The sequence below is a fragment of the Cryptomeria japonica genome, chromosome 9 (genome assembly GCF_030272615.1).
Source record: "Cryptomeria japonica chromosome 9, Sugi_1.0, whole genome shotgun sequence".
Lineage (NCBI taxonomy): Eukaryota > Viridiplantae > Streptophyta > Pinopsida > Cupressales > Cupressaceae > Cryptomeria > Cryptomeria japonica.
In genome coordinates, this window is record NC_081413.1 from 275,989,085 (window position 1) to 276,015,573 (window position 26,489).

The 26,489-nt window shown below is 34.6% G+C and overlaps 1 protein-coding gene across 1 annotated transcript in view; it reads right to left on the minus strand.

Annotated features, from left to right (window-relative positions):
• Positions 1–7,530: 7,530 nt before the first annotated feature.
• Positions 7,531–26,489, minus strand: part of LOC131033007 (uncharacterized) — a 39,758-nt gene continuing 20,799 nt past the window's right edge. Inside the window, exons 3-4 of the mRNA XM_057964114.2 lie at positions 8,296–8,573; positions 7,531–8,140 (exon numbers count right to left, since the gene is read on the minus strand). Coding sequence (XP_057820097.2) covers positions 8,036–8,140; positions 8,296–8,573 — 383 coding nt within the window. The 3' untranslated portion in view covers positions 7,531–8,035. The remainder of the gene's footprint in view (positions 8,141–8,295; positions 8,574–26,489) is intronic.

The following is a 26,489-nucleotide window of genomic DNA, read 5'->3' on the forward strand; positions in this document are numbered from 1 at the left end:
AATCAGAGTTTGTATAGATCTATGGTTGGTGGATTGTTGTATCTTAATCAGACAAGGTCGGACATTATGCATGTTGTGTGCATGGCTGCTAGATATCAGGTTGATCTGAAAGAGAGTCATGTCACTATTGTGAAGAGGATATTTAGATACTTGAAGGGAACTGTAGACTATGGTTTATTGTATCCTAGGAATGATGATTCCATGCTTTGTGCCTACACCGATGTTGATTGGACTAGTGATGTTGATGACCAGAAGAGCACTACCGATGGAGCATTCTTTTTAGGTAAGAAGTTGGTTTCATGGGCAAGCAAGAAACAAGATTCAATGTCCTTATCTACTATTGAAGCTTAGTACATTGTTGTTGCTAGTAATTTCACTCAGGTAGTTTGGATGAAGCAAATGTTGAAGGGTATCAGAGTTATTTATGATGAGCCTACTGTTATATACTGTGATAATTCCAATGCTATTAACATGTCAAAGAATCTGATGCAACATTCAAAAACTAAGCATGTGTCAATCAAATATCATTACTTGAGAGAGTAAGTCAGTGAAGAGAAGGTGAAGCTAGAGTATGTATCTACAAAGGAACAAATAGTTGATATTTTCACTAAACCTTTGCTTGCAGATACATTTTTATATTTGAGAGACAAGTTAGAGGTATCCACCCCTCTTGATGAGAACTAGATGCATTGAGTTGCATCAATCCAGTGGATTTCAAAGCTTTATCTTTTATCACGATTGGTGAGTTGGTGTTGCTCCTCTGCTGGAGTAGTCTATGTTTTGGGGAGAGAGATTCATGTTTCTGTTTTGGAGAGTTTCGTTTTCTGTTTTGTGAGCTTTGGAATTGTTGTCAAAGAGGGAGAGAGATCATGTGAAAAACTTATTTCTAAGTCATGATCTTAGGGGGAGTTAGTTGGACCTTGTTGGTGACTGTTTTTCATATCCATAGGTTGCCATCAATCTCAAAGGGGGAGATTGTTGGATATTGTCATGCATTGTTGCTGCTAAGATATGTTGTTGTCATTGATGTCAACATATTCCTGTGTATTGTTCTGGTGATTGCTGATTGGGAGGATCTTTTGATCCAGTTTGTAGTGTTGTTTTGTTGATCACTATTTTGCAGAATCTAGTATATCCTCCGATATATTTCGGTGTGATCAAATCTAGTGTTGATTTTTTGGGATATTGCTTATGATGGTCTTGTGTATCTTCCTTTCAATTGGTTCATGATTTGGTGCTTCGCAAGTTATCTTTCTTCGTGACAGTTGTTGATTGGTTGTGTTCTTGATCTTTCAGATGTTGATCGATGAAGATTTGATAAGTGGTGTTGGTACAGTTGTTCCTAATGATTCTAATGTGTTTGTTGGTGTTTCTTAGTCATGTCCTATTTGTTTTGGCGATCCACATTGATCGTTGTGCAAGTTTTTGGTGGTTTCTATCAACCGGTATTGATTTCCATGTTATGCGGTATTTCTGGTGGTGTAACGTGTTACAATTGATCTTGGTGTGATTTCCGGTGGAGTTGTGCGTTTGGGAATTTGTTTTAGGACCATGTTATGCTATGTAAATCATTATATTGGTCTAGTGGTCGATCTTTGTATCGTGTGTTGTAATTGAGGGTTGAGGGTTTAGCCGACCTTGTTATCAAAATTGATGAATTATATATATATAGGTGATATATTCATGTAATATGGGTGTCGTTGTGTCTGCATTATCAAAGAGAGGTTTGTGTGTGAACAAGTGATTTATCCTTTGGTGTTGAGTTTGTGGAGAGCATGGTGTTGCAAGGAAGACATATGTGCTTAACCAGAACTGTAATCAGGCATTTTGAGATGTTATTCTTTCAGTTCATTTCTTCCGGATTGTAGTCTGAATGTTATTGTAAGTCAATGAGACTTCCCTGAGGGTTGTAGCCTTTCGTGCAAATCTTATTTGAGCAGTGAGCTCTAGGCAGTGTACCTGAATGCATGTGCATTCCCCATTGTAATATTTTCACATACTACTACAGAGTATCATCTTACTGTGGGTAGCTTCCCACCGTGTTTTTTCCACGTCAAAATCTTGGTGTTGTGTGTTGTGTTGTTAATTTGCTTATCTCTCTTATTGTTGCACTTAATTAGATATGTGTTTTGTGGTTAATTTTGTTATTCTGGTGAAGACTAATTTACACCCCCCCCTCCTCAAAATTGATGAATTATATATATAGGTGATATATTCATGTAATTTGGGTGTTGTTGTGTCTGCATTATCAAAGAGAGGTTTGTGTGTGAACAAGTGATTTATCCTTCGGTGCTGAGTTTGTGGAGAGCTTGGTGTTGCAGGGAAGACATATGTGCTTAACCAGAACTGTAATCAAGCATTCTGAGATGCTATTCTTTCAGTTCATTTCTTCCGGATTGTAGTTTGAATCTTATTGTAAGTCAATGAGACTTCCTTGAGGGTTGTAGCCTTTCGGGCAAATATTATTTGAGTAGTGAGCTCTAGGCAGTGTACCTGAATGCATGTGCATTCCCCATTGTAATATTTTCGCATACTACTCATCTTACTGTGGGTAGCTTCCAACCATGGTTTTTCCCTTAACTGAGTTTTCCACGTCAAAATCTTGGTGTTGTATTGTTAATTGCTTATCTGTCTTATTGTTGCAGTTTATTAGATCTGTGTTTTGTGGTTAATTTTGTTATTCCAGTGAAGACTAATTCACCCCCCACCCGCTTCCCCCCTCTTAGTCTTCCTTCTTGATTGTTGCTAACAGGATCAATACAGTATAGCTTTTGTGCAAATCATACCCACGAGCGAAAAAATGTGTGGCCTCTGAGAAGTGTCAAAAATGGATGATTTGAGAGGCATTTCAAGGGTTTTCAAGCCTTCTGAACACAATGGGAAAGTTAGAATTGGCCCAAAATGCTTCTGATAATCAACTACCTTTTGAAATTGGCAACTAGCCCTTCTTCAAAACCTTGAAACTTTCTTTAGCACCCTAGACTCAATGATGAGCTCAAATTCCCTCCAACGCTAGCCAAAATCAACCTGCAATGAAAATCCCTATCCTAGCAATAACTCAATTCTCCAATATGGAAAGGGGGCCATAGCTCCAATACCATGTTGAAACGATAATGAACCCACAATGAAGCTATGCATACTTCAAAGGATCAACCAAGAAGCATGTCTTCCATAAGAGAATGTTGCAACATGAGCTTGCATGAATATTAAGATTGATATTACTCAACGAGATATGAAATCAGATACATGAGATATGTTACAATGTACAATAGGCCTTGCTTATATAAGCAAGGTGATAAAGTAGGATGACAACTACCCTTGATACAAACATTGAATGGATTATGCATAATATTAGATGCCTATGATCTAAAAGTAAATAATGAGACAACCTCATTATAAGAAAACTTCTAGAATGCCACCCAGGACAACTAACATAATCCTATGAACAATATTAAATAACAACTTATATAAAGTAACTTTATGTAATCTAATTTATGACAACTAATTATCGAGTATGCCTAAGTAAACTTAACATGTGCATTATGTCCTCTTCACAAAGAATTAAGTACAAGATATTAGGACATTATATTCACTCTAACAATACACACACATAAGGAAGTTGGTTAATGTATATATGTTATGATATTAAGGTTATTTAATTTCTACATATATGTTATTCTATTAACTTGTTTGCTGCACATTATACCCCAAGCTCCTATCCCTCTTCTACTACTGGGTCAAGGGTATAAATACAACTTGTACAAAATACTTGGGACTCAAATCTTTGGTTTGTGTTCCTCCACTTTCCTTGCTAACAATACATATACAACTCTATCTGATATGCCTTAAGAAAAAATTTATGCAAACATTGCACTCCCTACTATCAACGCACTTCAGTCAGCACACACTTCAATCAGCACACTATCTTTAGATGATGATATCATGTTCTGTGTCCATATGCATGATCACATAAATGCATCCCTATCTTAAGGTATAATAGTATTGATTTTACATAGGACATTGGTGACCAATCTTCAAGAGGACAAGTATTTACATAGAAACTCATTATACTTTACCCTAGTCATCAAAGCTCCCATATGTACTGGAATTTATTATGCAAGTTTTTCAGGCTTAAAGAGGACGAGTATTTCCATAGAAACTCATTATACTTTACCCTAGTCATCAAAGCCCACATATGTGCTGGAATTTATTATGCAAATTTTTCAGGCTTAAAGATCTTTACTATAATGAATTGTTCCATTCTCTAAAACTAATCCAAGAATTTGTTGCTACCACATATATTTAAATAGATGTCATTAGAGCTTAACACCAACACTTGAGGCTGCCAAGGGGGAGTTCCTATATGTTTATTCTAAATTCAATAAAAATACCAATAGTCAAGTAGGTCTAGAGGTTTCATTCCTATTTAAATATTAGTAGACAAACACCATTCAATACATAAACCCTGACCTATAATGAATTTTGTTAGGTGCTTATTCATACAACTTTATAAGCATGATTCCAATATGATAGGCAATACATTTATTGTTGAGTTCAGATGTTATAAATGTGAAGTCACAAAAGCTCGAGACCCTTTAATATACTCAAACTGGAAAATGATGTACTTCATTCTCCGTTTGCTCCTTTCATACAATCTTCTTGTGTTCCTTCATTCTTTCTAACATTTAAGATAGCTGAAGCATATTAGTTTATCACAACACATGTTCAAAGGAAGAAAGGCAAGAACTGAAGTTTGAAAATGAATATACCTATTAGCCATCCAAACTAAAGTCTTATTCCCTGAAATGCTTGCATACCAAATGCCCAACACATACTGATCAGGAAATCCAGATTAAAAAAAAAATGCAAAAACCCATACCCTTCAAATGGGCAACAACGCCACCGCCCAAAAAGTTTCCTATCCCCATCTTCAGATGATGTTCTAACAAACCCTCTCGATTCAGAATGTATTTAAACTCCCACTTTGCAATTAAATGGCACTTCTTCTACATAGAGTTAGTTGAATTCATAGCTTGCTGCTCCTCCTATTCTTCTATTTCCAGACTGCTCATTTTTTTGCTCTTGTGCACCCTTGTCATCTCTTGAACCCTCCTTTTGCCTCACAAGCTTCCGCTATCCTTTCTTCTTTAATGGGCATACATAACATGTTACCAAGCTCTTATTTCAATAGAGGCAAGGAGGATGGTGATGAAGGTGTTGGAAACTAGCTTTACACATTTTGCACACATGCCTCCCAAGGCAATTATAACAATCCTTTTTCATCTGATAAATTTCCCATGTGTATACTTTGATGGATGTTCATATGCTTGTCAGCCTATCCTGAAGACATGATAATGAGGAAAGGGGTAAGGACCCGTGCTTTAGTAATGGTGCAGTAGATGGACTTCTTCCCTCTTGGCACCCATGCCTCCACCATTTAATATGTCTCCTCCCGAGGAAGTACCTGACGTGGGAGATGTGATAGTTAGGGTATACACAATTAATGATAGAATATTTGATATTTTTACTAGTTAATGTTCTGCCTTCCAATCGTTTAGAAAATATTCTTAAATACTAAGTTCAAATCATAAATTACATAATGAAAAGATTTCATAAATTCAAAAACAAAACAGTTAACCTAAATGTTAAATTATTACTTGCAATGAAAAGCTCATCATCTTCATTTACTGATTTTACTAGTTCTTGAATATGGCCAAGTCATGTTTCTTATTTTATGTTTAAAGAAGGTCTTCCTCTGAGCGAGTCTACCGTTTTCTATAAAGTCTATGGAAAGCAAGAAAAATCAATTGCTTATAATAAAGTTATAGTACTCTATGATCCTTCATAGATCTCTCAATTCCATTAAACAAGTTCTGGTGGATTAATTCTGAGCTCAAGCACCAATTACATCTTGTGCATCAACTGCTGCAGTAATTAAACACCAGCATTACACAAATAGACTGTCCAAGAAACCAATATAATAATTTCTTACGATTCAATTGAACCAATTGAATATTTGGTGATATTGAGGGAGAACAATAGCTAGAGATGGTTTTAAAATCTATAATCTAAATGAAAATGGTTGTTGCTCAAACAATTTAGCATCCTCAAAACTAAGGAACACCAATGCAGGGATCTATAAGGATCACATGCAACACGCTCTACACTGATCAATTAGCAAATACACAATGTACAATTTCGGACTCTAAAGTTGATGGATTTCAACAGGTATGACATCTCCAGTGCATTATTTTGCTATTGGATTCTCAGCACATCTAACGGATTGTCTTTTAACTTATGATGTCAGAGCTATTGTCAGATATATGCGCTGCTTGCATTTTGAAATGTCTCTGTTCTTACATAGTATTTTGCAGAAATCATGTAATTCCTCGATACATTGCAAACAAAAATTAAAAATTAAAAAAGGGACTGAATTTCTAAATATTCAACTAAATTAAGTTTCCAATGACATGTATTGGTTGTTAAATGAAGAGCTTTCTTAAATGATTGCTGCAATGCCAAAACAGTTCTAGCCTTGGTGAGAGCAGTTTAGAAGATGGACATCTTGCCTAGGAAACACACTTATAAATTTTGCTAGTCGTAGGAGGAATGCAGCATAATAATCAGAGAAACTCACAAAAGTAAATCATTAGAGGAAAGACCGACTTCTTATTAAACAAATTTCAAGATGCATTTTGTTTTAAGCTTGTACTAGCATGGTGATTCGCTTGCTGTGTTGAAAAATATAAAAGTTTTCTAGTACTATGGATTGAATAATACATAAAGAATGCCTGCGTGCCATTAACTCCAATCTCTGGGAAATTTTGCAATCAAGGTAAACACATTATATTAAGTTCATGGGCCGCTACTTTGATCTGTAGAGAATGTGCAAGGTAATAATTGTGGCAAGTGCCAAATTACAAAAGATATTTGCAACATTAGCCTAGATATTGAATAGATGTATTTTAATATTTTTGTTAAAATTATCATAAAGAGAAACATGCATGAAAGAGTACATATGTCGTCCTCTAAAAACCTGAAACCCTAAGAGGCTTAAATAGATTTAGTATAATTGTTGTAAATCACTACTAATGACCAGATAACTTCAAAACATAAGACTCATGTGAAAGCCTTTGTATTTGAGTAAAGATTAAAATGGATTCAGTATTCATTGTCCCAATGAATGAGACAGATTAAGGTGTTATGCCATGGAACAACCAATACAACAAAGAAATGAACTTATCGACACCACAAAACCTTCTTTGCTCCACCTCTCCGTCACCATATTAAATTGCAGACCTGAAAAATGTAGAATAATTTACAGAGAGATATCCTACTAACCTGATGCCTATAAGATTACGAAATCTCATAGTACAAAAGAAAGCTCAAACAAAATTTCCAGCATAGCATGAATTCAAGAACCAAAAGCTTCTAGCTCCTAAAACCACTTCCATTATCTAGAAATTGCAAGCTAATGGGAGAAATGTAGATTTTTATTGTAAACATTACAAATAATATGGATTCAAGAAGTAAAATCAATCTGCTTCAATAGTTCACATTAGCAAACTAAGGAATTGTTATTTGTAAAATTCGTATGAGCCAAATCCCACAAGTAGCACCACAACTCAAAGCAAATGCCATAACTCCACTTGGATCATAAAAATGCCCAATGAAGTTTGCTCAATCGATTCTTATTACATCGAGGTAAAAGGCAACCTTGCATGTCAATAGCTATGGTACTCAAAAAGAGGGCAAAAAGAAATGTCATTCAATGTAAGATTAGAAAACTGCAATTTGAAATGCTATCCTATTAAAACAATGAATATGTCGTACAAAAAAGCAAATAGTTATTACATCATGGCCATTAGTATTTTTTTAAATTGCACCTCTTGCAACCCAGAAGCAGAAACTTCATCTTTGTGCAATTGCCAAGAGTCATGAATAACTAGCATTATCTTCCATGAAACTCAACCTAGAAGTGTTCCTGGAACTTGGGAAGGCATTACATATACGATACAGGAAATTACTAAACATGTCAGTTTTGCACAAGATCCACAAGTACAATAGGAGAAGAAATCTGTACACGCAAATCTGCCATGTCAATGTCGTGACCTCCTTCAACAAGACCACATTTAGCAATCTACAAAGCAAAAGTTATAAAATTTCATCATTATAAAAAGCAATTTCAAAGTTAATGATATGATATTTCACAAAATTGAATTGACAATATGTTAACTTTAATGTATCGTTCACAACATTAACAGGGCATAAAGAAGCTGAGATAATAGCAAAAACCTGCAGATCTTCCTCTAGTCGACTCAGCTTCATAGCTTCTTCAACTCCAAGCCTACCATGAAGCAAAGCCATAGCTATTGATAAAGAATTTGCAGATGCTGCAAGTGAATCTATAGCGGCCAATTCCCAGTTACTTGTTTTCTTAAGAAGATGTCCCACTGCATCAACCACTTCTTTTGGTTGCCTACCAGCAAAAATACTTGTATAGATGACAGGCCTGCTTCCCAGCTGTGACTCCATCCAATCAAGTAAAGGATCCATCAATTGGACATGCACAACTGCAAAGAAATAAGGTGCTTGTTGGTAAATTATTCATCCAAAAAAAAGATTACAAACTACTAGAAGGCTTTCATATGGAATAATCTGACATTTGATTTTTTTAAAGTGACAATTCAATGTGAATGTACCACACTTCTATAGAATAAGTAGCCAAAACATATTATCAAGATCTCAACCTACCATACTCATAGGTACCATATGACTAGAATAGAGCAGCACAAAACTTGGACAGGAATAATCCAACCTTTAATTTCTTTCAAGTGAAAATCCTGTGTAATTCTCCTTCCTATCTAGTTTCAGGCTGGTCTTTCTTATCCATTCTTCCTAGACATCAAGGATTATATGCTCCATCTCACCATAGTTTTGTAGTTGTACATACTGTGTTCACTAAAATTCATCATTGTTAATCAAAATAATAGGAAAATCACGAATCCTATCTAATTAACGAATTTCATAACATCAATAAAAGCATGCAATCAAGACAATAAGGCTATAGATAAATTCAATCAAAACTCCCCATCGCATAGCCACAAGTCGCTTCCATTGTTCTTTTGTTTCTCGTGGTATGATGGCTCTCAGTATTGTGCTGCTAACCTGCATAAGATTGACACAAGAATTCGAAGATCGTGATTATTGAGAACGGGAGATCGATGTTCAATTTATAGATTTTGGGAGGAGATTGACTGAGAGGTGGAACTGAAGTGAGCTAAAAAGCTTATTGATAGTTGAATTAAATTGATTGAGAGATAAACTCATTTGATTGATGAGTCAACTGAAAAGATTGATTAGATGACTAGATAGATTGATTTGTTAACTGAGTTGATTTGGGGTTAGAAAAAATGGTTGGGAGAAAACTGAATTGATTAATCAGTTAGGATTTTAGCATGTGTTGTAGGATTTTGATTTGAAATTCAATTTTATTTTTATTTGACTTGAATTTAAAATTTTCGAAAATATGAAATTGAAATGCATATTTATTGAAATTAGATGAAATTAGAATTCGGAGAATTTGAATTTGAAAGGATGAATTAGTTAATTAAATAATTTAAAGAAATTATTTAATCATTTAGAACTTGAATTTAATTAAATAGTAAAGATTACCTAATTAAAAGAATTAAATTGAAATTAATTAAATAATAAATATTTAAATAATATAAGAAAGGGGATTAATTGATTGAATAATTAGAATAATTAGTAATGTGGATTTGATGATTAAATCAATTCAAAAGAGTAAGAATTAGCTTAATTAAATAATTAAAGAATTATTTAATTAATTAGGATGAATAATTAGCATGTTATGATGAGACATTTTTAGGTGTCTACATTTGCGCCTCTTTGAGACAATGTTGGAACAACGTTGTTTCAAAGAAAACGAAAAAATTTCTTGCCCCGGTATGTCAAGAGATGGAGGTAGGATGCCCCCGTGAGAGATTGTTTGTTCATTAAAGGCATGAATGAGATTTTTCAACTCCAAATCAGCTTTTTCTAACAAGGCAATCAAATTAGTTAACTAATCAATCTATCTAGTCATCTAATCAATCTATTCAGTTAACTCATTAATCAAATGAGTTTATCTCTCAATCAATTTGGTTCAACTATCAATCAGCTTTTTAGCTCACTTCAATTCCACCTCTCAATCAATCTTCTCCCAAAATCTATAAATTGAACATCAATCTCCTATTCTCAATAATCACGATCTTCGAGTTCTAGTTTCAATCTTATGCAGGTTAGCAGCGCAAAACTGAGAGCCATCATACAACAAGAAGCAAAAGAACAATGGAAGCGACTTGCGCCTATGCAATAGGGAGTTTTGATTGAATTTATCTATAGCCTTATTGTCTTGATTGCATGCTTTTATTGATGTTATGAAATTCGTTAATTAGATAGGATTCATGATTTTCCTATTATTCTAATTAACAATGATGAATTTTAGCATAACACATTTGATGAACCCGATGTGGATTAAAATTAGTGTAACTTGTTTATCGATCAATCATGGTCAAGGTGAGTTGCCCCAATTACTAATCTTTCCCGAAGTTTTGCTTGAGTTTCAGATTTATACTTTGAAAGAATATTTTTCCGAGTTTAAAGATAAGTTTGCAAAACTTCAAATTGTGACTACTACTTTACTGTTCCTACACATCCTGAGAAATCATGCTAGGCGTTGTATATACTTAGGTATTTTGAGTGTTGTTCGCTCAAAAATTTTGTTTTCGTTTAGAGTAGGTTTTCTTTCATGATTCGGGTCAGTTTGCTTTGTTTGCTTTAGATTTGTTGTTTTGCTTTCTTGGTTTAGTTTGCTTGCCCGTTTTGTTTTGCTTTCAATAAAGGGGATCCCATTTGTGAAGGGCGTTGTATCTTGAGAACTCTAGCATCTGTGGTAAGCTATGTTCAGTCCATTTCTTGGATAATTATTTATGAAGTACTTTTGAATTTGAGGTTCTTCCTTTTCAGCTTCATCATTTGGTTAAGTCTTGTACTTGACTCGGAAGGGGATCATTTATTGTGTCTTGACGACAATATCCTATGATTACTATATTTTTACACAATTAATTAATTGCTTTGGGTCATTGAGGTTTGCAAGAAAAGTCATGGTAGGTGAAAAATCTTAAGTCTTGCTTCAGTGCCACTGTGATTCTCAAACGCATATGTGAAATTCAGTGTTTACAAGCCAAGTGAGAAAATATGCGAAGAAAGAAAAGAAAATGAAATGAAAAGCATCAAATTACTTGGCTTTGGGAACATACGAGTAACTCCATCGGTGCTATGGACGCCCGACTGGCAATGGAGCAATATTCGTGAGATTACAACGATAACCTTGTCGGGGCTATGGACGCTCGCTGGTAGCAAGGCTCTATCCAGGATGCTTTTGAAGTTAAGATACTGGCGTAGTTCACCATGATGGATTCTCGAAGTCTTACTCTTCCTTTGAACTGGAATTAACTCAATTGCACACACATGGGTAATCCGAGATGAAGTGTCTTGATCCGATCTGAGATTCTACTTCCTTTTTGAGTATGTTTTCTAGTCATTTGATGGAATGGAACGAATTTTCCAAAGTTTCTAGGTATAGATTGGTTTTATCTTTGAAATGTTCAGGAACATTTATTCGGGTTGGCACTAGATGTTGTGACCTTTTCACACATCACCCCATTGCAAATGGGGACCCCCCCTATTTTTGCTTTCTAGGGTTTTGCCTTGGCGTCACAACTGTGAATCACTAGTCCTTTGAGGAGTTAGAGTCAGTTGAGGAAATCATGGTCAGAACAGTGTCTTGATGCCATCACTTTGCTTAAGAAGTCCGAAGGATGAAAAACGCAATTACTTTGGGTCAATTTGGACAACTTTCTATTTTTGGAAAGTTTTGCTTTTTGTTTTTTTCCTATTTTGTAGGAAGTTTCATTTTTAGCACTTCGAGCACAATCCCCGGAATGGCTATTTTTAGAAAGTTTCTCCTATTTTTTAGGGAATCTTGCTTTTTCTATTTTTGGAAAGGGGGTCTAGGGTTTGCTCAATTGGCTCAAAATTTTGGTGAAAATGATTGAAAATCTTGTTCAAAATTCGAGTTTGATTCAAAAGGGCATCAATTTCCTACATTTGTGGAGATTCAAAAGGATTTGAAAGCACAATGAGAGAGAAATTTTCAAAAAACAAAATCATTAAGGCAAAATTTAAAGAAGTTTGATAATGGTGAAGAAGGGTTCTCTTGAATTCTGATTTTGGCATGAGGAAAAGAATTCTCCAAGTCCACCCTGCCTTGGAAAATGTGATCAGCAAAGGAAGGAAAAGAATCCATGAAGTCCACCTAGAATAAGAAAAATTTTGGACAAACTCCGCCCAAGGAAGAAAAATATTTCTTGAAGTCAGATGTAAATGAGGAAAGATTTTCTTAAACTCCGCCTTGAGCAAGGAAAGAAATCTATCAACTTCGCCCAGCAGCTAGGAAAGTTTCTCACAAAGTCTGCCTTAGAAAGGAATGGTTTTGTTGAAGTTTGCTTTGATAAGGAAAAGATTGTGTAAAGTCCGATTTTGGACTAAAATGAAAAGTTTCAAAGTTCGAACAAAGTCTTAGTTTTCAAAATTTGAAAAGGGAAAGATAGAGTTCAATTCATGAACTCAACTGAACTGAAAATAGAAACTTTCTCAAAAGACTAAACTTGGCTCAAATCAAAATCAGAGATTGCTCGAAGAACTGAGTTCAACTAAAATTCAAAAATAGAAACTTTCTTACGAGACTCAAATCAATATCATTTACTGAATGTCTAGGTTCAACGAAAGGGATGAAAATAGAAACAAGCTAAGTTTGAATTTGGAAGAGCTGATTGTATTTCTAATTGCAGAACTCGAACTCTTTATGAGTTTTTACTTATAATGAATCTTTCATTCATTTCTGTTGAAATTAATAGCTAGCTCGGATACCTGACTAGTGCACTTTAATGTTGTCAAAGACAAATGTATTATCTCTCATGTAATTCGAATTATCTTTGGGCTGGACCCAATCATGTAACGTGGAGACAAATAAATGTATTCTTGGTTGGACCCAAAAATGTAACATGGAGGCAAGCAAATGTAATTTTGGGCTGGACCCAAACATGTGTAACGTGAAGGCAAGTAAATGTAACTTGTAAAATAACAATGCAATTTAAATAAATAAATAAGCAAGCCGACTTGGGGTATTGGCGCCAAAGGTTGGATATAAAACCAACAGCAAATGAAGTCATTATCATCTTCTTCATGACATGTAATCTGCTCTCCAATATTGGCGATCTCTCTCTCTCTCTGTCTCTCTCTCTCTCTCTCTCTCTCTCTCTCTCTCTCTCTCTCTCTCTCTCTCTCTCTCTCTTGTGCGGACTTGCTTCTCATCTACTGTGTGAAGTTATTAAGGCTGGCTGTTAGGTGATGCTATCAAGATCATCTTGCGAAGTTAATGAAGACTCGCCTTGTGCGAATTTGATGATGATCTTCCTTAGTCATCTTCTGCTGATCAGGGCTGCAATCTTCATTGTTATATAAAGAGAAATTCAGATCTGCTAACCTGCTGATTAGACAACAGTCTGAGATAAGTTCACTTGCCTTGTAATTGCCTACATTAGAGATAATGCATATTGTACTTTGTGGCTGGGTTTTTCACCTCCAAGAGGGAGGTTTTCCCAAGGTATAGGTGTGTCTTGTCTTGTTGTTTCATTGTTGTTACTGTTCTGTTATAACCTAATTATTTAAGATTAACATCTGATTGCTTCAAACTAACATGGTATCGGAGCTTTAGGTTCATTCTAAATAATCAAATTATTAGTTGTCCTTCACTTTCAGTTTGTTGTTTTAGTTTTGCAATATGGTTATAGGTCTGAAAGTAGAGGACAGACTTGAAGGTGCCCTCAATTTTACATCATGGAAGGTTCATGTCCTCCTTGCTCTTGAAGAATTAGAGTTGTTACAATTTGTGGAAGACAAGGATCTGACTGAACCTTCGGATCCGGAAGAACTAAAGCAATTCAAGAAGAATGCTCTCAAGGCAAAGAAGTTCCTTATTGATTCCGTGAAGGATCATCTTGTTTCAGTTATCTCCAAACTGAAGGCAGCCTGAGAGATGTTTAAACATCTAGAAGGGATATATGATATCAACAACATCAGCCGTACACTTACTTTGAGGCAACAACTTCTTCAAGTCAAAATGAGCAAAGGAGATTCAGTCATGTCCTTCTTCATGAAAATTTCAGAATTGAAGGACCAACTCAGCGCCATTGGAAGCGAAGTTGTGGACAAAGATATTGTCATGATTGCTTTGAATGGTCTTCCTAACTGTTGGGATCCATTCATTCAAAGCATAAGTGGAAGAGCTGAATTCCCTTCTTTCGATCACCTCCGGTCAGATTGCATTCAAGAGGAGTCACGCCTTGCTGCCAAAGGAATGCATAAAGGCACTCATGGAGGAGATCAACATGTGCTTGCATCTCAACATGTTAAAAGAAAGGGAGGCCATTGGAAGAAGAACAACTTCAAAAGAGATAGAGACTTCAGACCTCCTGCTTACGATTCAAGGAAGAAGCCAAGGGATCTTTCACGTGTCCGTTGCTTCAGATGCGACAAGTTTGGACATTATGCTAAAGAATCTCAAAATTTGCCCATGCAAGGAGAGGCCAACCTGAATGAAGTTGCAAACCCAGAGGATAATGAAGACTACCTCTTCATTTCTGCCTTGTCCAGCAATGTACCAACCGATAGCAGCAATGTGCCAACCAATAATAACACTTGGTTGATAGACAATGGTGCATCTAGACACATCACGGGATATCGAGAGCATCTCTTAGACTTGATGGAGAAAGAGTCCAACCTTCATGTGGTAATTGGTGATGATGCTCAGTATTCGGTAAGAGATTTTGGTAGCACTTCTTTAAATTTAGAATCTGGCATGTCCTTGCATCTTAGTGATATTTTATTTGTTCCTGGAATTAAGAGGAATTTAATTTCTATTTCTGCCCTAAAAGATAAAGGGTATCAAATAGCATTTTCTGAGGGTAAAGTACTTGCATGGCCTAAGAAATCTAGTATTAAATCTGCTCATGTTATTGGAAATAGATTTGATAGTTTGTAGAAGCTTTCAACTAACCCCATTCGAGCACTCACTCATGAAATTTCTGAATCTAGCGAGCTATGGCATAGAAGGCTCGGCCATCTTCACTATCAAGCACTTCCTTCACTTGAAAAGATGGTTAAAGGTATGCCTAAACTTAATCAACTTCATGATGATACTTGCAAAGGTTGTGCATTAGGTAAGAACACTAAAAGTCCATTTCGTAAAAGTGAAAGTAGAGCTAAGGAAAAATTAGGACTTGTTCATTCTGATCTATGTGGACCCGTGTTTGTTCCTTCACCTAGAGGATTTCTATACTATGTTACATTTATAGATGATTTTTCTAAAAAAACTTGGATTTACTTTCTAAAATCTAAAGAATCTGATGAAGTGTTAAGTAGGTTTAAAGAATTTAAAGCTCTAGCTGAAAATATGTATGGTAAAAGGATTAAAGTGTTAAGATCTGACAATGGAGGTGAATACACCTCAAGTGGCTTCAATGACTTTTGTGTAGAAACAAGAATTAAGAGGGAGTTCTGCGTTCCCTACAATCCTCAACAAAATGGTGTAGCTAAATGAAAAAATAGAGTCATTGTTGAACCAGCCAAAGCTATGATTCACGATCAGGCCCTGCAAACCTTCTTATGGGCTGAAGCATCCAAGACCGCAATGTACATTCAGAACAGATGCCCTCACCATGTCCTAAAGAACATAACTCCCGAGGAAGCTTTCACTGGAGTCAAACCAGATATCAGCCACCTAAGAATCTTTGGAAGTCCTGTCTATGTTCATGTACCAAAGGAAAAGAGGACTAAGTTAGAGCCTTCCGAAAAGAAGGGTATCCTTGTTGGATATAGTGAATCTTCCAAGGCATTTCGCATCTACATTCCCGGTCAAAGGTATATTGAGGTAAGTAGGGATGTCACCTTTGAAGAAAATATTGCTTTCAAGAAATCTAAAAGTTCTCTTATTGATAATGATAAAGAAGTTAATGATAATCAAAATATGGATATTGATACTAACCTTGAGATTCAGAGGGAGTCTATTGAGCCTCCCAAACCTATTGAGCATGATGATTCTCCTGAGCCTCTGGTTCCAACTGATGGACCTAGAGATATTGCAATTAGCAAGAAAAGTCCACTTTGGGTTAGAAGCACAATTCAAGATGCACAAAAGTTTAGCTCCCAGTGGCACTTTCAAAGAAAGTAAGAGACCTCAGAAGCTCTTCAATTAACATCATTGAGGCTGAACCATTCAACATAGAAGAAGCTATGAATCAGCAAGCATGGAAGTTAGCTATGGACGAAGAGTATCAATCCATCATCAAGAATGATGTCTGGGATATTGTGCCTAGACCTAAAGGTAAGTCTGTTGTTTCTTCCAAATGGTTGTTTAAAATTAACCATGTTGCTGATGGTAGTATAGAGAAATATAAAGCTAGATTTGTAGCTCATGGTTTTTCTCAAAAGGAAGGCATAGATTATGAAGAAACATTTGCTCCTGTTGCTAGATATACTTCCATTAGAACTATTATAGCTATTATTGCAGCCAAAGGTTGGAAGTCACATCAGATGGATGTAAAGACTGTTTTCCTTAATGGTGTTATTGAGGAAGAAGTCTATATTGAACAACCTAAAGGTTATGAGATTCATAATAGAGAAACTCATGTGTGCAGATTGAAGAAAGCTCTCTACGGCCTCAAGCAAGCTCCTAGAGCTTGGTATGAAAGAATTGATAAGTACTTAGTTAGTTTAGGATTTTATAAGAATGATGTTGATCCTAACATTTACTTTAAAGTATTTAATGGTGAAATGTTAATTCTGGTTTTATATGTGTATGATTTATTTCTAACTGGTGAAGATAGTCTCATCATTAGGTGTAAGAAAGAATTAGCTACTGAATTTGAAATGAAGGATCTAGGTCTAATGCATTACTTTCTAGGGTTAGAAGTGTGGCAAAGACCTAATGAAATTATTCTAAGTCAAGGAAAATATACTATTGATATATTGAAAAGATTTGGTATGATGGATTGTAAACCTATGTCTACTCCTATGGAAACTAACTTGAAGAAGTTGAGTATTTCTGTAGCTAACTCTGACTTTGCAAATCCTTCAGAGTACAAGTAGTTGATTGGATCCTTGATGTATCTAGTCAACACTAGACCAGATATTTGCTATGCAATGAGTGCACTTAGCCAATTCATGAACCAGCCAAAGCATGTTCACTTGGTGGCAGCCAAGCACATCTTGAGATACTTGCATGGAACAGTTGGCTATGGACTGAAGTATCCAATCAACACAGTAATCAATTTGGAAGGCTACTTTGATTACGATTGGGCCGGAAGTGTTACTGACAGGAAAAGCACTTCAAGAATCTGTTTCAGCTTGGGTTCCGCTATGATCTCTTGGGCCAGTAGGAAACAGTCCTCAGTTGCATTGAGTACTGCAAAAGCTGAATACATTGCTTCAAGTGTGGCAACTAGAGAAGCAGTTTGGCTTCGCAAGCTTCTTGCTAGGTTGTTTGGACAACCTTGGGAATCCACTGTTATTTATTGTGATAATCAGAGTTGTATTAAAATGTCTAATAATTCTGTGTTTCATGACAGGTCAAAACACGTGGAAACTCATTATCACTGTATTTGTGATATGGCACAGAGAGGTGCCATCCAGCTGAAATATATCAGCACTGATGAACAAGTTTCAGATGTTCTCACCAAACCTCTAGCTGGAGTGAAGTTTGAGTACTTCAGAGAGAAGCTTGGAATTGTGGAGAACACGGCATTTGATTGAGAGGGAGCCTCAATCTTAGTGATGAAATTTAGTTTGCATCCTCCACCCTCTGCAACAATGCAAAGTGACATTGTACCCTTCTCTAGGAGAAGGCTAAGGTGTAAGACCTCTTCCACCCTCTGCGGGCAATGCAACGTGGATCCATCCTCTGTAGGCAATGCAAGATGGACATCATGAAATGAGTTCATGATATTTATGTGTTTTATTGCAAGTATACTCTATACATTCATCTTTGCAGGCAATGCAAGATGAAAGTCATGAATGGATCATGACAAGTGGCAGATATCCTCTCTAGCTAAGAGGGAGTGTTGAAATTAATAGCTAGCTTGGAGACCTGGCTATTGCACTTTAATGTTGTCAAAGACAAATGTATTATCTCTCATGTAATTCGAATTATCTTTGGGCTGGACCCAATCATGTAACATGGAGACAAAAAAATGTATTCTTGGGCTAAACCCAAACATGTAACGTGGAGGCAAGCAAATGTAATTTTGGGCTGGACCCAAACATGTAACATGAAGGCAATTAAATGTAACTTGTAAAATAACAATGCAATTTGAATAAATAAATAAGCAAGCCGACTTGGGGTATTGGCGCCAAAGGTTGGATATAAAACCAACAGCAAATGAAGTCATTATCATCTCCTTCATGGCATGTAATCTGCTCTCCAATATTGATGATCTCTCTCTCTCTCTCTCTCTCTCTCTCTCTCTCTCTCTCTCTCTCTCGCTCTCTCGCTCGTGTGCGAACTTGCTTCTCATCTACTGTGTGAAGTTATTAAGGCTGGTTGTTAGGTGATGCTATCAAGATCATCTTGCAAAGTTAATGAAGACTCGCCTTGTGCGAATTTGATGCTGATCTTCCTTAGTCATCTACTGCTGATCAGGGCTGCAATCTTCATTGTTATATAAAGAGAAATTCAGATCTGCTAACCTGTTGATTGGACAGCAGTCTGAGATAAGTTCAATTGCCTTGTAATTGCCTATATTTGAGATAATACATATTGTACTTTGTGGCTGGGTTTTTCACCTCCAAGAGGGAGGTTTTCCCAGGGTATTGGTGTGTCTTGTCTTGTGTTTTCATTGTTGTCACTGTTCTGTTATAACCTGATTATTTAAGATTAACATCTGATTGCTTAAAACTAACAATTTCAACTGTTCGAATTTGGAGAGCAAAATATTTGAAGAAAAGATTATTTCAAGGATTTTCTAAGGCATTTCAAGAGCAGATTCGAAATTTTCTGAGACAAAGTGAAGATTTCCAGACCAAGTAGCATTCTCTCAATCCATTTCTTATCTAAATTTTGAAGGTGACAGGGGTATTCGAAGCAGATTGGTTGAGTTTTTCAAACTGATTTTAAGTTTAAAATGGAATTTTCACGAAAATGTACTTGATTTTCACAACTTAGTCATATTTTTCAGTCATTTCCAAAATTCAACTCTGATTTTGGTATTCGTTTCATAAATTTTGGACTAAAATCATTCATTTTCAGTCTCAAAATCTTCAAATCAGATTGAGTTTTCAAGGTTTTCCAAAATTTCTTTGTGTTCGCAACTTGTTGAAGGCTAAAAGTGTTGAGAAAATCAGAGCACACTTAGTTGTCAAAACTTCGAAATTCATACTCAAAATGAGGATTCTAACTTATTTTCTTTAATTTTTGCAGAGTGTAGATGACAATGGGGGCAGGATCGTCAAGGAAAACACAAATGAAGTTTTTGCTAGGAGGAATTTCAACGCATCAAGAAAGAAAAGTCCTCGAACTTGATGAAAATATAGAAAAAAAATTGGACTTCTTGGAGGATTTCATCTACAATCCTAGACCTATTGAAGCAATCAGAGCAACGTCTTGAAGGATTTCATCTCTTGAAAAATTAAAAACAAGCTCCCAATCAAAATCAAATGGTGACAAGAAGAGTATTCCAAACAAATTTTCATACTTAGACAATTTCTTGACACAAATTGGAATTCAAAGGAATAACATCATATCCAATTCAAGCAGGAGGACATCCAACACACTGAGGTGGCACCTCGTCATCTTCCAACCAATCAGATTGTTCCAAGTCAACATGTCCAAGTTCAATGAACATGACTTATCCACTGAGGCTTCTAGAAGGCACACTCCACAATGCAACAACCTTCTATTTTATTATTGATTTATATTTAACAAGAAGGACAAGTGTCCCCTTTTAAAATATTTAATCTTTACTTGGCTTAGGTTTATTTGTATTTAGTTTAGGATATTCCTTTGGAATCCCTACATGTAATTTGTCCTCTTGTACATGTGTGAGGACAAGTCATTTCTTTTATTTTCCTTTATTAAGGAATTTTAGATTTCCTCCTTAAGAGGATGTGGACACATGGCACACACATTTTATGAATGGTGGCATTCATAGATTTGGGAGTTGCTTTGTAACTCCTCTCCTAATCTCTATTTAAGAGATGTCTTATCTCTCATTTCTTCTTAATGACATTATTGTAAAGAGCTCTCTCTCTCTCTCTCTCTCTCTCTCTCTCTCTCTCTCTCTCTCTCTCACACACACACACACACACACATACACATTTTAAGCATTGCCTCATTCATAATAACACAAGGGGTTTTTCTTTGTTTTTCCCCTTTCAGAAGTTCTTGTGCCTCCTTCACATTTGGATGATTGTTCCAAGGTTTCTGCATTTCTCTTTATAACATTTACTTCATCAATAAACTTACTTGGATTTTGTTTTTCTTTCCTTGCTCTTGTATTTCCTTTCATGGTATCAAAGCAGGTTCTAATCCTTGTTTCAAGTTGAGATTGATGAAGGTTACCATTTTGTGGAGCTCGCCTTTCTTGGAGGCATTTTTATTTTAGAGAAGAGAAGAAGGTTATTCTTTAACGTTTTGTTGTGCAAGTTATGATTTAAGTTTAAATTTTTTTTCAAACTTGCTAACAAATTTGCATGCAGGTCTAACCATTTTGATTCTAGTTTAAATATTTTTTTTTTTAAAGCTTTGGAAGGCTTGCCGCCAAAGTCTTCTTTCTGGTTTGAGTTTTGGTTTTGGAAGGCTTGCCACCAAGACATTCTCTGATTTGTTAGCAGGTTCTAACATTTCTCGTGTTTGCAGGATTTTGTTAAAAAAAGAAGTGTCATATTGATCTCTGTGTAATAAATCATATTTTATTCTCCAATTTTTTTAATATTGTTGGATTTGATTTCCAGGAAAGTTTAATATTCTAAAGTATTTTGCATACTTCTTTCATTGTTCCTATTACCTGCATCCTTTGTTCGTCGGAAGTTTAATATCTTTGGTCTTAACGTATTTTGTAATTATATCGTCCTCTTTTTATTCGATTCTATTTTTTGTTTCTCCTATTATTAAAAAGTCTTTGCTGTAACGTTTCTTTTGCTCTGTATCCTGCAAAATGTCCTTTGCATCTTCCGTTTTCTCTTTGTTTGTAATATTTTCATTTTGCTTTGTTCTATCTTAACGCCTCTCTCTTTTTATCTCTATCATTATTTTTTCCTTTACGGTTCATGCAATTCCATTAGTAAAAAGTTCTTTTAAATAATTATTCACTAATAGTTAGAATTTTATTTTTTTTTAAGTTTAAAAGATTTAAATCATTCTCCTAATAAGTAAAATTTATAAAAAAGTTTATTCTTTTCACATTCATGTTGTAGGACTGACACACCTACCTCATTGTTCTCAATGTTGCTTTGTGTCCTGTTAACTGCATAATAACGCCCCAATTATCCTTGTCCTGCACTCACGTTTCGTAACGTCTCTCTGTATTTTATCCTTGCCCGTGGCTCCCTGCTCTTTTCTTTTCACCCTGTACACTTGGCTTAGACTCTTCTTTTTTATACGATTCTTTAAAATCTTTCCTTTAAAAGTTCTTAATTTCTATATATTTGTTTACTTCTTTCATAAAGTTTTTAATATATTAAAAAAGTTGAAAGTTTATATTAAAAGTTTGAGTTGAAAAGTTTCCTTAAAAAGCCAATAAAGTTTTAATATATAAAAAGCTTAAAAAGTTTATGAATTTTTTTTTTTAAGTTTTTATTATTATATTAAGTATTTTAATTAAGTTTTTAAATATAAATAGTTTTACTATTAAAAGTTTAATTTTTTTTTTACTACAAAGTTTATAAAAGTTTTTAAAACTTTAAATTTGTTATTAAAACTTTGAAATTACATTTTTATTTTTTTTAAATTTGTAATTTTATAAAAGAAATTGTTATTTTAAAAAAAATATTATTCAAATTTGGTTTATTTTTTAATCAAGGAGGTTAATTTTTCGTTTTTAATTCAAGGGGGTTTTTTTTTCAATACTAATCATAATGTGTTCATTGTTTTGCTATCATGTCTACATTAATTCCTGAAATTAAATTAAATAGCACTAATTATCATTCATGGAAAACACATATTTCTTTTATTTTTCGTTCAGAGCTTGCTACAACTGCTCCTCAAGCCGACCAAGACAGATGGGATGCTCAAAATGAGGAAGCACTTGGTTTAATTGGTATTTAAAAGCATATGATAGCTCAAATGAATCCCAAAAAATTCAGCTTCAAGATCAACTCGAAGATCTCAGGTATGTGGATTTTAAAACCATGGATGAATTCTTATTAAAGTTTGATTCTATTAATGGTCAATTAACTGGTTTAGGAGTTACAGTAGCTAATGTACATTTAATTCATTTTATTCTTAATCTTCCTTGTCAATTTCAACAATTTATTACTAATATTCATGCTCAGCTTGCCATTCCTGTTTTAGTTACTTAATTAACATGATATTTTTCGTAATTTATTACGTCAAGAGGAAGCTAAATTAATTCAGTTTGGTACTCTTAAAAGTAGTGAACATGCTTTAATGTCTAAAAATCAAAATCATAATAATCATTTTAAATCCAATAATAATAATCATTAATCTAATTATAAATTTCATTCCAAATCCTATAATAACAATTCTAATAATAATCAAAAGAATAATTACTCTAAGAGACCCCATTGTACGTATTGTGGTAAGGATGGTCATGTAACTAAAAATTGTTTTAAGAAGCAAAATGGTAAAAAGCCCATGAACCAAAATAATCAACAACATAAACCTCATTATAAGAAAGGTAATAATAATGGTAATTCATCTCGTCATGCTTTTACATGTACTTATAATGTTTCTCAACCACTTGAGTGGATTATTGATGCTAGTGCATCTCAGTATGTTACTTCTCATAAAGAATGTTTTGAATCGTTGCATCCTAGTACTCCCAATATTCCTGTTCAATTAGCTAATAATCATAGTTGCAAAGTTGAAACTATTGGTGATGTGAATGTCCCTAATGGGAAATTACAAGATGTTCTTTATGTTCCTAAATTAAAATCAAATTTGCTTTCAGTTCCTAAACTTTGTCAAGATTATAATATTAACTTTTATAGGGGCATGTGTTATATCATTGATCCAAAAACTAATCATGTTATTGCTACTACTAAAATGGATACTGATAACTTATTCAAGTTCTATGAATTTGCTCCTACAAAGTATTCCTTGCTTACTACTATTGATTTTACTAAATGGCATGAAAGACTTGGCCATCTCAATTCTGATTATATTTTGTTGATGCAAAAAGAAAATATGGTTGATGGATTGCCTACTATTGTTCCTTCTCAGATTGTTTGCAATGGTTGCATAAGTGGTAAGATGCATAGGGAACCCTTTCCTCATGGTCAATCTTGGAGGGCATATACTAAATTGCATCTAGTTCATAGTGATCTCTTGGGTCCCATGGAGAATCCTTCCATCCAAGGTTCAAGGTATGCTCTTATATGCTCTTACCTTTGTTGATGATTTTTCAAGGAGAACATGGATATATTTCTTTCATAGTAAGGATCAAGTGCTTGATGTGTTTACTGAATTTCATATGTTTGTAGAAAGGCAATCTGGTTCTAAAATTAAAATTCTTCGTACTGACAATGGAAGAGAATATGTCAATAATGCATTTAATGCTTATTTGAAATTTTAAGGAAAAAATACAAAAATTAGATACTAAATCTTCTCCTTTTATTTTTGTTGGTTATGATGAAAATACTAAAGGTTATAGAATTTACAATCCTATTACTAACAAGGTAAAAGTTGCAAGAGATGTTTGTATTGCAAAAAAAGGCATTCATGATTGTTCTAAGTGGAGGATGATGAACTTGCTCAAAGCAAAGTTGTGCTTGTGGAGGACCAACCTCCTTCTCTTTACCTACTCCTAATGCATCTCTTTCTATTCCTTCTAGTGATAGTGATGATGATAATAATAACTCTACTCCTCATGACTCTTCTTCTAGTGATGAATCCATTACTTCTAAAAGAAGACCTAAATGGTTTAAATCTTTAATTCAAGATAGTGATGAATACTTAGCTAGAATGGATAGACTTCAAGCTAGAAGAGTTAATTATTGTAATTATGCTTTAATGTCTACTATTATGAATTCTAATGATCCTAAAACATTTGATCAAGCAAAAAATCAACCACATTGGCAAAAAGCAATGAAGGAAGAATATGATACTATAATTTTTAACCAAACTTGGGATTTAGTTCCCTTGCATCATGGTAAATATCTTGTTTCTTGCAAGTGGCTTTATAAAACTAAATTGAATGCTAATAATCAAATTAGTAAATTTAAAGCTAGATTAGTTGCTAGAGGTTTTTCTCAAATTGAAAGCTTAGATTATACTAAAACTTTTGCTCCTGTTGCTAAAATGCCTACAATTAAACTTGTGCTTGCTTTAGCTTTTAGAATGAATTGGCCTATTCACCAAATGGATGTTAAAAGTGTTTTTCTTAATGGTGATTTACATGAGGAAATTTATGTCTCAACCTCCTGGTTTTGTTAAGGTAATGAACATTTAGTTTGCAAGTTAAAGAAATCAATTTATGGTTTGAAGCAATCTCCTAGGGAATGGTATTCTAAGATTAATGCATTCTTTCTTTCTCAAGGTTTCATTAGAAGTAAAAATGATCCAAATTTGTATACTAAACATAGTGAAGATGACATTGTGATTATTATTTTATATGTAGATGATTTAATTCTAACTTCAAGTTCCAATAATTTGATTTCTGAAATTAAGTTTCAACTCAATCAAAAATTTCAAATGACTGATTTAGGTCTTTTACATTATTTCTTAGGAATGCAAATTTGACAAACTTCTAAAGGAATTTTCTTATCTCAAAGTAAATATGCTCAAGATCTCATAGATAAGTTTAAAATGAATGATGCTAACCATGTTTCAATTCCTATTAAATTAGGCACTAAGTTAATGCTTGATATGCAAACTCCACTTGTTGATCCTACTTTGTATAGACAATTAGTTGGAAGTTTGAATTGTTTAACTCTTACTAGGCCAAATATTGCTTATAGTGTTGGTTTGGTTTCAAGATTCATGTCTAAACCTCAACAAACACACTTTAAAGTTGCTAAAAGAATTTTAAAATATATTAAAGGAACTATTAATGTAGGTTTGTTTTATGATGCAAATTCTGATTTTACTTTAAAAAGTTTTACTGATTCCAATCTAGGTGGAGATCCCAATGATGGGAAATCTACTTGTGGTCATTGTTTTTTTGTTGGTTCAGGAGCAATTTCTTGGAATAGTAAAAAGAAACAATCCACCTCTCTTGGATCCACTGAAGCTAAGTACAAAGGATGCACTAATGCTTCCAAAGAAGCCTTGTGGCTTAGAAGACTACTTGAAGATTTGGATCTACCTCAACACAAACCAACTCCATTGTATTGTGACAACCAAAGTGCCATTGCCTTGGCTAAAAATCCAGTTTTCCATGCAAGGACAAAACACATTGCTCTCCAACACCACTTTATTATAGAAAAAATTGAAGACAAACAAGTTTCACTCCTCTATTGCAAGGGGGAAGACCAAGTTGTAGATATTTTGACCAAGCCACTTTGTAAAGAGAAGTTCCAATTTCATTGTAAAAATCTTGGTTTGCAACCCATTGAAGGGTTTGATGTAAACTCCCCAAGTAACGCTTAAGCAGGGATGCTATAATATTTAATCTTTACTTGGCTTAGGTTTATTTGTATTTAGTTTAGGATATTCCTTTGGAATCCCTACATGTATTTTTTTCTCTTGTACATGTGTGAGGACGAGTCATTTCTTTTATTTTCCTTTATTAAGGAATTTTGGATTTCCTCCTTAAGAGGATGTGGACACATGGCACACACATTTTATAAATAATGGCATTCATAGATTTGGGAGTTACTTTGTAACTCCTCTCCTCATCTCTATTTAAGAGATGTCTACTCTCTCATTTCTTCTTAATGACATTCTTGTAAAGAGCTTCTCTCTCTCTCTCTCTCTCTCTCTCTCTCTCTCTCTCTCTCTCTCTCTCTCTCACACACACACACACACACATTTTAGGCATTGCCTCATTCATAATAACACAAGGGGTTTTTCCTTGCTTTTCCCCTTTCAAAAGTTCTTGTGCCTCCTTCACATTTGGGTGATTGCTCCAAGGTTTCTGCATTTATCTTGGTAACATTTACTTCATCAATAAACTTACTTAAATTTTGTTTTT